The sequence below is a fragment of the Macrotis lagotis genome, chromosome 8, assembly GCF_037893015.1.
Source record: "Macrotis lagotis isolate mMagLag1 chromosome 8, bilby.v1.9.chrom.fasta, whole genome shotgun sequence".
Classification (NCBI taxonomy): domain Eukaryota; kingdom Metazoa; phylum Chordata; class Mammalia; order Peramelemorphia; family Peramelidae; genus Macrotis; species Macrotis lagotis.
Genome location: NC_133665.1, coordinates 1,259,708 through 1,272,391, shown reverse-complemented (window position 1 = coordinate 1,272,391; position 12,684 = coordinate 1,259,708). Strand labels below are relative to the sequence as shown.

At 39.8% G+C, this 12,684-nt stretch overlaps 1 protein-coding gene across 3 annotated transcripts in view; it reads right to left on the bottom strand.

Annotated features, from left to right (window-relative positions):
* The window catches only part of TMEM8B (transmembrane protein 8B), an 82,481-nt gene that overhangs the window by 25,464 nt on the left and 44,333 nt on the right, over window positions 1-12,684 (bottom strand). For 2 of the 3 annotated variants that reach the window (XR_012470682.1, XM_074196214.1), the window contains exons 4-6: window positions 10,798-10,931; window positions 7,198-7,463; window positions 6,258-6,583 (exon numbers count right to left, since the gene is read on the bottom strand). Coding sequence is in view for 2 of the 3 variants with exons in the window: in XM_074196214.1 (XP_074052315.1) it covers window positions 6,258-6,583; window positions 7,198-7,463; window positions 10,798-10,931 (726 nt within the window). In the remaining variant the exon portion in view is untranslated. Of the gene's footprint in view, window positions 1-6,257; window positions 6,584-7,197; window positions 7,464-10,797; window positions 10,932-12,684 lie in introns of those variants that run through there. The other variant, XM_074196215.1, reaches the window with a different exon arrangement.

The following is a 12,684-nucleotide window of genomic DNA, read 5'->3' as shown; positions in this document are numbered from 1 at the left end:
GTTTGCAGATGTCTTCTCCTTGGACCCTACTCCTCTGAAATCCTGATCAGTGTTACTCTCTTACTCTTCACTTAGCCATGAGTACCTCAGATATGTATAACTACCTCATCCTTTTTTCCAGTTCCTTTTAACAGCTAAAAATGCAGTCTCAGTACTCCAGTTTGCAAGCTTCCTCTCAGGTAATAATTGCAGTTATAATCTTTGCAAAATGTGACAAAATTCTGGCTTATTCCAGTTCCCCTTTTGGACCTAGGATTTCTTCCATTTTAGCTATTCACGGGAGTTTTTATTTTATCATTGGGAACTATGTCCCCCACAAGTCTATGCAGAATACAGGTAAAGATAAATTCTGATAGGCTGTAGGGGCAGGAAGATCTGACACCATCACCTAGACTACCCTCTCCCTTTGACTTCCCTTCATTCCTTCACTAACCCTAGACTTCCCAGGTCCTATTAGTTGAGATGAATTACCTACTTTTTTCCTTCCAGTGGGGCCTTATCATCCTCTTCACTACTTCTCTGTAAATCCCAGAGACTGGGGCATTGTCATATAATCTGCTTTTACAACCTAAATACCCTGGACCTTGCCATTCATTTAGCAATGCCACTGCCATCAGCCATGAGGCTGAATTTTTCAATGTGTTGCCTCTCCCATTAAGAAGTTTAGCTCCAAGAGAGTAGGGACTTTTTCCATCCTTTTTATTTGTATCCCCAGAACTAAATATAGTATTGGGCGTGAGTTTTTTTTCACTTATTCATCCATTCATTCGCCTCTAGATTCTTTTTTCTTATTATATATCTTAAATTCTATTTAAGTAAATGTCTTTTCACTTTCCTAAAATATCCCATAACTAGCTGTGTCTGAAAGGAGAAGGTCCAGGGGAAACATGAGATTTATTAAGCAGTAATTGAATAAACTTAACTAGATTTTAGGAATGTGGATATGAAAGCAGTATTATCAAATGGGAAACAATACTGGAAATATTTAATACTAAACTGAAGGTACCAAGTTCCTTGGGAGAAGATGTATGGATCAGATCTCATTGGGCAGACCATGAAAGTAACTAAGAATTGGGTCCAAAAGGGACACTCAATCCAAGAATGATTCAGAGTCTATTAGTTTTGACTGGGAGTGAGTTGGAGCCGAAGAATGAGTCTGATGAGTATAGGGATCCAGAGAAAACTCCATCAGTCATCTCTAGTTCCACATTCTATGGCAAGGAAAGATTCTTAACTTTTTCTGTGTCATAGAACCCCACTGACAATCTTGGGGAGCCAATAGATCTCTATTCAGAAAAATGTTTTCAAATGCATAAAGTAAAATGCACATGATTATAAAGAAAATCAACTACAATATAGTACCATTATCCTAATAACAATAATAATAAATTCACAGAGTCCAAGTTAAGGACCCCTGATTCAAAAGTGTCAGAGTTGAGGATGCTATGGGGTAAACAGCAAATGAGGGCAAGTTATGTACCTGAAATTGTTTGGGTTGTGGGGGCATAGGGATGCCAGCCATCTCCGGGTCTTATTAAGAGTATCAGGAAGTTGCCTCAGTGCTCATTTTTGTTTTAGAGGTTGGAACCTACCAAGGATATAGTGAAGGAAGGAGCCTAGAATGCTCTCCCTTCTCTCTCCCACCTCCTGGTTTCCCTGACTTCCTTTAAATCCTATCTAAAATTTCATCTTCTATAGGAAACCTTTCCCAATCTCTCAATTCTAGTATCTTCCTTCTCTTGTTTCCTATTTATGATATACATATATATATATATATATAATATAAAGTTTTTTGCACATATTTGTTCACTTGCCCCCACCCATTAGATTGTGAGGGCAGGGGCTATATTTTGCTTCTTTTTGCATCCACAGGGATTAGCACAAAGCCTAGCACGTAAACACTCTAGAACAGGAATCTAATATTTATTGATTATCTGCATGGTGATTTGAGTTTTGAATGCTTAGGAGTTTGTGAGTTGATACAAAAGAATTACTGAATATATAGGAGTAGATTGATATGTAAGATGGAGAAATATTTTATCATGGAAGTTTAGAAAGAGAAATTTTAAAAAGGAGAAGATTTTGTCAGTGTGTATGAAAGAGAACAAGTGAAGAGAAGACTATCTGGACAGATAAGTGGTAAGGAAAGAATTAGGACTATAGCAAGCCCAGCCTGGGCATGAAACTCCAATCTGACTGGGCAGCTGGGATAATGGGGCTTGTTGGACAGTGACATGAATTGCCAAGCAACAACTAACACAACAGGAGAAAGAGATGAGAGTCTAGGAATCAGAATGGTCTTTGGTCACTTTTCAGAATTGGATATCTTGGAGTTCCTCCTAATTCTTCTTGGGGAAAAATTCCAAAAGGAATGGGGGAATTGACATAAGGGAACTCAAGAGTATTCATAAATGCCTACAATATAAAGAGATGCTTCATTCTGGCAAGATCAATGACATCACTAGGGTAATGTCTTCACTTGCCATAAATTGGATGACTCTGGAGGAGAGAGAGTTTGATGATTTTGTTCCAGAGATACATGACATAATGGACAAAGCACTGGATTTGGAATCAAAATGGTCTGAATTAATATACTGCCTCATATACTTACTATTGGGTGACTGACTCTATGTGACCCCTGGGCCACTTCATTTACTTCCTCATTTAACTTCTCTCAGGCTCAGTTTCCTCATCTGTAAACTGGGGATAATAACAGCCCCTACCTCTCAGGATTGTTATGAGAATCAAACAAGATAATATATGAAAAACACCTTGTAAAGTTTAAAGCAATACTTAAATGTTAGTTATTATTCTAATAAACTACTCTAGAGATCAAAATACCTGAAGAATATCCCAGTAGCCTTTAGTTGGTACTGTTAAGATTTGCAAAACATTTTACATAAATTATCTCATTAATCTTTACAACAACTCTATAAGGGGGAGTGCTATTATTATCCCTATTTTATAGTTGAAGAAATAGAGCTGAGAGGAAATAGACCCCAGGGTCACAAGTCCTATACTCCATCCATGGCACCCCCTTAGCTGCTTGAATAAGGGACCAAACAAGGAAAACCAAACAACCCAGAACCCCTTCCTAGAACTATAGTTGGCCTAAGGAAAGATTTTTCCCCCACTCTAACTTCCCTAGGAATTTATCCTATAATGTTACCAGTGAGTCTCTCCCTATCTTTTCCCCAACTCCCAGATTCCTAAAACCCCAACTCACAGAAACCCCCTCCGGCTACTACAGCCACCTTAATGAGTCTTTACTCTCTCTAGACTGTTGAAAAAGAAAGAAGGGGGGAGGGGGAAAGTGAAAGAGCAAGGGCAGGGGAAAGGGGGGGGCGGTTCCTTCTAGTCTCCTATAACCATTCCCTTAAGAGATCTTCCTGTTCCACTCCTATTCCTAGAACTTGCTGCCACCTCTATCTCCCTTTCCTGGAAAATCCTATAGAATCAGAGCTTTGGGGGATCTTTTTTAATACAACCATTCCTATATACACATATACAGTCACCATTTCCTGAAAAATCTTTCCTTGCTCTCCCACATCTACTCCACCCATTATTCAAGAAAACTTGGAAAATTCATTTCTTCCACAAAATTTCCAAAGCTGATGAGAAGACAGGTATTCAATCCTGAAGGTTAAACCAATCAGGTTAAAATTCTTCTTCTCCAATATGAGGTTGCTATGTCACTTTGTCACTTTAGATGTAATAGGTGATAGGCCACCCAGAGAAACAGGATGCCTACAGGAAATGTTTTAATACCTGAGAAAATAAATGTAAAGCAAGGTATAAATGCAGGCATTTGTTATATAAAGAGCACTGGATTATCTGGAACAAGAAAACCTGGATTAATAGGCAGATTTGATTAGATTATCTCTAAAGTCTCCAGCCACTTCTAAAATGTATAAACTAACATGGAAGAGGATTCACAGGATGGCTGTCAAAGAGGAATGTCCCCCCCTTGTGGCATCTCTGTATATTAGCCCTATAAATAACCTGGATCTAATACTCAAGGGCAAGTGGGACTAGAAAGGACTTAAGGAAAGAAGTAGATAGAGTCCTCTCTACTTTGCATTTCCCTGCCATCTTAAAAGTTTGGGTGTTATGTAGTATATAAAGAATGGAAAATATTTCCGGGAACAATTTAAACAATAATAACAATATTATTTTTAAAAATCAACTTTCAAAGTCTTAGGAACTCTAATCAACAAAAGACAAATTAAAATTCTTTTTTGTTTATTTTTTGCAAGTCAATAGGGTTAAGTGACTTGCTCAAGGTCACACAGCTAGGTAACTATTAGGTGTCTGAGGACAAATTTGAACTCAGGTCTTCCTGACTCCAGGGCTGCTGAGTCACTTGCCTGCCCCACAATTATAATTCTAGAGAATTCAGAATGAACCAACCACTGACCTACTGATAGAGAAGTGATTGACTCAGAATAGAGACTTTTCTTTAATATGGCCAATTCGGAATTTGTTGTTTAGCTATATGTTTGTAATAGGAGAGTTTGTTTTTCTTGCTTTCTCAATGGGATGGAGAAATGGAAGATGGGAGAAAAAGAAAGCAGATAATCATTTAAAATTTTTTAATTTAATTTTTTAAAAGGAAGGTGCAAAAAGTCAGAGGAAAGGCAAGAAATCTACATAAAGAACCTGTGGTAAGAGAAAACGTATGCTCTGAAGAACTCTCAAGTTAATGAGGTACACTGTAGGAAGTAGAACTGAGAGGTCCCATGAATTTGAAATGTAAAGAAGCTAGGGGACAGAATTCTATGATGGCAATGTGAAAATGACACACACAAACCTCTGGGGATGAAGGAAACCAGAAAACAGGTCACCTTCAGGAGTCAAATATGGTGGTGGGTGGACAGTGGTCCCTAGAAGATGCTGAATTGTTCTCTTAAAAACCTGCACTGGTGATGAATCCACAGTAGGTGCTCATGAATATTTATATCATAGGGAAATGGTACTGGTGAGATTACCTTGAAGATGAAACTTAACCGATATCCCCTTAATCTGTAAATAGTCCCTACCCTTGACTCAGTTTCCTGGTAATAAAATTAAAAACTCAGAGGGAAGGAAAGGATACAGGTGGAAGAAAAGATGCCATAAAGGTTGGCATTAAGCTCAATTCTTCAAAAGAAAAAAATTACTCCTCTTCTAGTTAGCTGATAGTAGCATTGAGGATGATAAAGGGAGCAGCAGAATCCTAAACTACTAATTCTTCTCTGTCTACAGGAAAAGATTTATTTGATTTTTTATAGTATTTTTTGAATTTTTATTTATTTAAAGCAATGGGGTTAAGTGACTTGCCCAAGGTCACAAAGCTAGGGAATCATTAAGCGTCTGAGGTCAAATTTGAACTCAGGTCCTCCTGACTCCAGGGCCAATGCTCTATGCACTTCGCCACCTACCCACCCCCAACAAGCAGATCTTAAATTGTAGTTGACTCTTTTTCCATGAAGAGACTTCTAGGAGAGATGTTTACAAGTGACTTTACTTCCCTGTGACTCAGTTTTCTCATCTATAAAATATAAAGATAGACTACAGGGTTTCTTAAACTATAATGTCATGGATCCCTTTGGCAACCTATGGGCTCTCAGAACAATATTTTTAAATTTGTAAAATAAAATACATAGGATATACAGCTGCCAAAATATTTTTTTAAAAAAAAATCATAGACTCTAGGTTAAGAACCCTTGGAATAAATAATCTCAAAAAGTTTCTTCCAGTTCTACATTCTATGATAAAGTCATTATCCTGAAGGCCTCTGTGGTCAATTGCCACCCTGAACCAAGCACAACATATAGATTTTGAACTAGTCTAAAATAGATATAAGGTCTCTGCCCTTGGGGAATCTTGCTCTGAGGGGAGGAAATGGGATCATTGTTCTCTGGGAACTCCCAATCTGTAGATAAGGAGGACACAGGCTGCCTTCTAGATGTCCCCAGTTAAAAATATCTCTGGTCTCAGAGCTGATTCAGAGTACAGGGGAATGGATAGACCCATAACTGAAAATATTCAAGTAGATACTCCATTGAAGACCTGTCAAGGATGTTGAGAGGGTGAATTGACTAAACTCTAGGTTCCCTTCCAATACTGATTTCTGGGCTGATATGTAGGAAAGTTGTTTTTTTTTTTTACTTTAAGTACTCAGTACCACTACCTAAAGTTTCAAGCTGAAACTATTCAACTTCTTCTCTGTCCCCCCTTGTCCCTCCCCTGAGTCCCATTCCCTGCCCCATCCATACCACATTGAGCTGTAGCTCCAGAGTCAGGACCCCTCCACTGTCCAGAACAGGCAGGAGCTTCAAGGCAAACACAGCTGGACGTCCTGGTGGAAGGGCCACACTGGGACCGAAGAAGATGTAGAAGTGGACAGAGAAGGTATCCAGCTCATTCCGCAGTGTAGGACGCACTGGCCAGCAATGGTCAGGGGGAGATATGCTCCCAGACCCTTCCTCAGGGGCTCCCAAAGGTGGTATCTCTTGAGGGGGCAGCTGAGTACCCAAAGACTGGGGCATGTTCATAGCTGCTCCAGGTACCAGGGCTCGAGACAGGCCATGTTGGGGGCACTCTGGGAAGAAGCTTATAGCTCACTGACAATCCCATCAGTATCACAATTGAGACCTCTAAATTTCCCACCTTGATCAAATGCCCCAGGCCATTAAACACCACCTCCCTCCATCCCCACCCAGGATAGCCTCTAAAGGGTTCCAGGCACACTGAGCTAGGGATACCCTATAGGGGTAGCTCATGGTTTATTCATAGCCTTTATGATCTTCAAATCATATCTTTAGGGCCTTGACCCAGACTGAGATGAAGTGGAAGTGTTACTATGAGAAAGTTCAAAAAGGGTGAGGGTGAAAGTGATACAAGATCACAACAGAAATGAGATTGTCCTATAGTATAGGAAGGAAAAGAAAAGTATTCTGGGGCAGAGTCTCAGAGAGGGACCTAGGTATTGTGGCTGAATTTACAGCTACATACATAGCAAGAGTGTTATGATTCTGGAAAGAGTGATGGGTTATGATAGGGCTTATCCTAGGCATTTCCAACAAGGGATCTCAGGTAGAGTCCTATTGGGTTTCCTTATAGATGCCTATAAAGTTGGAATTAGATTATCCTAGAGTAGGGCTCTAGGGGGTCCCCAAGGAAAAGTAGAGAAACCCAGGGGCCCCTTGTGCTGACCTTGTAGCTGCACACACAGCTGAAATCGAAGGGTTCCAGGGAGACCCCTTGGTGTCTCCACACGTACATAGACCCAGTCTCCCCAAGGAGGCAGAGCCAGCTCCAGACCACATGGTGCCAATTCCCCACAGGCCACAGAGGTTGAGTTATGGAGAGGAGGTGCCTTCGGGCGCAGATGCATCATCAGGGGGCAGCCAGAGCCCGCACGAGATCCCACACACTTCAGTTGGACAGAGACTCTGGAGGTGAAACTGGGGACAAAGACCCTGGAGGGAGAAATACAAGGACAGGGATAATAAATTGGATGGTGGGCAGTGAGGAAGTTTAGAAACAAAGAGATACTGAAGGTTACAATAGTAAGGAGAGCTATCAGTGAGATGGGATACAGGTGGTGATTGCAAGATATAGGGATGTTTGGGTGAGGAAAGAACTGTAGATGTCAAAGAAAGGGAAAACAGTTCATGGTCAGTGAACAACATAATGAAAGTAACTCTTCTCTTGGTAGGAACTATGATCATGTTAAAGACATTTAAAATTTTTTTGTCATAAAATCCCAATGATCTGATTGAAAAGGTAATCTTTCTAAAAGTGAACCAAACTGCTAAAAAGAGTAGAACCTGAACCTAACAGGTTCATGTTACCAGTACATTGAGCCTGGAACAGTACATAATCAGGGAGCACAGATCAGTCATTGGTTCAAGACCAGTCAGTTGTGTTTTGCCAATGAAGTCAAGGGATGGGATTGGTATTCTGTAAAATAACTTAATTTTTTTTGGAAATGGATCCTAGGGCTCCCAGGGCTTTGACAGAAAACAGGGAGATAAACTTCTCATTGGTAACAAGGTGGTGAAAAGTTTACATCAACACCCCAAAGAGAATATACACCCTAAGCTCCAGACCTGGGATGGACTGAGAATCCACCTAGAGAGATGAATCTGCTGACTCAATAACAGTGCAGTTCAGCACAACAATTCATAAGCCTAAGCTTGCTCATACTTTTGTGGTTTCATTCAATTTTCCCTACTGTGTTAGTGGAGCTGAGTATACACCCTCTGGCACCATGGGAATAGTTATGTACTCAGACAGCACTGAAGGCTCTGCACTTTGGAATGATGTAACAATCTCTTACTTGTACCTATAATTGGGGGGGATGTGCCAAAGAGGACTGGTGACTGAAGCAAAAAGAGTGGTAGGCTATAAAGACCACCCTTTTGAGGGGGCTTTTTGTTGAGACAGTTTGTGCCAATTCATAGGGACTTTCAGTCAGTCTTCATTAATGTTTCTTGGCTTGGCAAGTCGTTCCACACCGATAGGGCAAGGAGAGAAATGTTTCTGACCCCTCCCTGGAGGGCTAGGTAAAAAACTAATTTCAAATACTAGAATCTCCTCCTGCTAATTGGAGGTTTCTGCTACATGGATGACAGAGGTTAGAAAGAAGAACAGAAAGACCAGCTTTTGATGAAGACTTAGGTTAAGATGAAACAAGGGTGACAATCTGCTTGCTAGGTAGTTATTACAACCATGAGGCAAACTAATTAATATCTTGTGGTATTCTAGATGTTCAGAAAGACAAGGAAGGTTTTCTCTGATCAGCAAAGATAGCACCCTGAAAAGAGAAATTGCATCCCCATATGGTTGACTACAGACATGACTGAAGGACAAATGAATATGTTAAAGAAGTGCAACCCACACAATCTATTTCCCCTCCTACCCTCTCAGTCCTCCAAGAAGGAGTTAGGGAGCAACAAAAAGGACAATGGGGAAGTAAGATAACTACTAAAGAAAAGCAGATATATAATGGTACAAACAAATGAAAGAGAGAAAAGGAGACATTTTATCTATTCCATCTATTCCATCTATTCCATCTATTCCATCCCCTAAATCCCCTCTTTTTCTTTCTCCCCATTATTCTGTAGTGACATCACAAAATTGAAAAGGCCCCAAGTGTAGGGGGTGGGGAAGAGATATGCTATTTGGTAGAAATGAAATACCTCAAACCACAAGCTTGTGGGAGAAATATAGAAGATTAATTAAATAAGAAACTTGAGGAGAGTGGTTTTCCCTTTGTAGAACTTTGTAGAATCTGGGATTCTGGGGCTGGGGACTTTCCATCTTAAAGTTTTTTCTAGGAAAGTTTTTTGGAAGCTAGAAATCTTCTAACTTCTAGGAAATGACTTGGCTCAACTTTTTTAACAGGTTGCTGTGATCTCCAGATTGGTGGAAGACTTTGGAATGAAACCAAATACCCCCAAATTCCAGTGGGACACACAAAACGTAAAGAATTACATTCTATGGTGTGTGTGATTGAGTATTATGATTTTTATGGTGTAAAACTTCTTCATACAAGAAACTATATGATTGATTCTGAGCTAAAATTTCTCCAATGTACAGTTTAGTATACTAGACACGTATAAAATATGTATGTGTGGAGATATATATGCATATATGTATATATGAATATAGAGATTTAGCTCTATATACACCCACACATACACATCCCTCTGCTTTTTGGTTTGGTTTTTTTTTAATTGGTTACTTGCCCAAGGTCACACAGCTAGGTAATCATTAAATGTCTGAGGAAGATTTGAACTCAGGTCCTCCAGGACCAGTGATCCACTGCAATACCTAACTGCACTATCCCTTTGTTTTTTAAAAGTAGTTTTAAAAAAGTATGGTTATTCATTTTCACTTCAGAAATTGGCTACAAACCAGGGCTTGATTTACTGTTGGATTGAAAGTCTAGAGATTTAAGAAGCCAATGGAAAGAGCAGCTAGCTGTGCAGGGGATAGAGCACCAGATCTGGAGTCAGGAGAACCTGACTTCAAATTTGATCTGAGACTCTAGCTTTGGGACCCTGGGACTTAACCCTGATTGCCCACATAAAGAAAATTATGGAAAAATGTTAATAATGCAGATTACTTAAAACTGAGTCACACATACATTTTTTCCCTTTTGCATGAGTCAATTGTTAACATTTCCCAGCATTCCATAGGATATAGTGGCAAGAGTGCTAAACTTGTAGAGAGAAACCTGAATTTCAGTTGTCTGGGATACTTAGTAGCTATGTAACAATGGACAAGCCATTTAGCCTAAGGCTCAGTTTCCTGATCTGTAAAACAATGAAAAAAATATGTATACTTCCTACTTCAGTGCATTTACAAGCAACTTTTATTAAAATGTTATCTTTTGTGAAAGAAAAAAGGAAAAGAGAGGAGGGAAGTGAGGAGAGAAGGAGAAACTGAAAGAGATTGAGAGAGGCAGGGGAAGAGAGGGGAGAAGGAAGGAGATAAGGAGAGGGAGGGAGACAGGAGAGGAAGAGAAGGATGGAAAGAGATTGTGATGGTGAGAGAGGAAAGTGTGAGAAGCAAGGAGGGAGGGAGAGAGTGAGGGGGGAGGAAAGGAGAGTGAGAAAGGGAAAGTGAGAGAGAGGAGAAGGGAGGGAGAAGGAGAAGAAAAAAGGAGAGAGAGAAAGAGAAGGAAAAGTCTATTTGGTATGATTTTCCAAGAGTTTTGGTAACAGTTGGGAAAGGGACATGATAACGTCAGAATTTGGTAGGCAATTGGGAAGGCAATGAGAGGTCTAAGTATATCAGACTCACTTGAACAGAGCCGAATGGTTATGAGAGGAAAGAGTTTGCTCTGAGGGACGACCAGGAACCAGAACAGCAACATCAAGCAATCTTCGGACAATCAACTGTGGTTGAAGGAGGTACTGGCACTCATCATGGAGACCCTGGGGTAAACAAAAGAGGGACTAATATTGACATGCCATGGAGGCTCTAAGGCCTTTGGAGTAGAAACTTGGAGGTAGCACAGGATGAAGAAAACAATCTTTAAACTAAGTAGGAATTAGGAGATCTAGATGTTAAGTCCTGGCTCTGCCACTAAACAGTTCGGTGACCTGAGTAAAGTTATTTCCCTACTGGACTTTGGTTTCCCTACCTGCAAAGTAATGGGCTTGGACTGGATTTCTATGGTTCCTTCTGGTTCAACATTCTACTATTTTTTTATGAGGTGCTAACACTCTCACCATGGAGACCCCAGGGAAAGAGACAGCAACATGCTAAGAAACAGGTTCTGATACTCATTCTGAAGATATACTTGGGATGGAGGGAGAAGGAGAATGTACTAAAATAAATGATTGAAACCATGAAATTTAAAGGGAGAATGAACACTAGTAGTACCATGTGAGTCTTCCAGTGTTCCCAAAATCCATCCAGTCCTATTTTCAATCAGAGATGGAGTACACCTATAGTCCTCTCATCTCTTGGTTATGATCAAAACAAATTAAGCCAGACTTCCCCAATTCTAGCAGAAAATATAAAATAGAAAAAGAATAAAAACCAGATATAAAATAGAGGGAAAAAAAGATAAAGCAGACTCACCTTAGGACCTTCTTCTCTGTCTCCCTAATTTTCCAGACTGAAAACAAGTTTGCTCAGCCCTATATCCCTTGCTTATCCTTCCTACCTATGCTGGGTTCTGTGACTTGTGACCTCAAGCCTTCCTAACTATGCCTCTACTTTTTTTTATTCTAGCTCTTGGCTTTGAGCTCTATTAGCTCATTCTATTAGTTATTCTGGTCCTGTTACCACATTCAGGTATTTCAATATCCTAGGATCAGCTCTAGGTCTTAGACAGTATCATTCATTGTGGCAAATGAAACTACTTTGACTTCTATGACATTTCAACTCTACCTGCCTTTGTGCAGGTAATGCTCTCTTTCCTCACATCAGACTCATAATCCCTAGCTTTCTTTTAAGACTCAGCTCAAGTGCACTTCCTACAAGGAAGGTGTTCCTTTGGGGTGGTGTTCCCACTCCAAATTATTTTGAATTTATTTTTATATGTTTTAAATTGACTTATCTATATATACTTATTGTTTCTCACAGTTAAGGCCTTTGAGGGCAGAAATGTTTTGTTTCTGTATGTGTATTTCCAAATACTAGCAAAGCACCTAGTATATAGTAGATGTTTAATAAATGTTTATTGAATTAAATTGAATTAACGCTTGTCCACATATCTACCACATGTGGTACAGGTGGGACAGGCTCTTCATTGGAGTAGTCAACCAATAGTTTATTCTACATTTCTAGAAATTTATAATCAGGTACACCTGATCACACCACTATACTGATATGGTCCTGTGTTTCAGTTAGGGGGTATGCTCTAATAGTCCATTCTGTTGCCAAGTCTAACTATCACATTTCTAGCAATAACTGAGAGAATCAACTGTGAGCAAGAAATCAGGCCAAAGAACACCATTCCCTTATAAAAACTGATTCTAGGTTTATCAAGTTGCCTAGGAAAGGGAAGGGAAGATTCCAGTAAGGATGCTTTTGGAGTGGCTGAAAAGGATATGCCAGATACAATGTAAACAGAGAAACAATGTTGTTATACCAAAGTCCTACAATCATATAATCTTAAAGTAGAAGAGGATTTATGGGATCACCAATCTCTTCTAAATCCCTCAAAGCAATTGAATA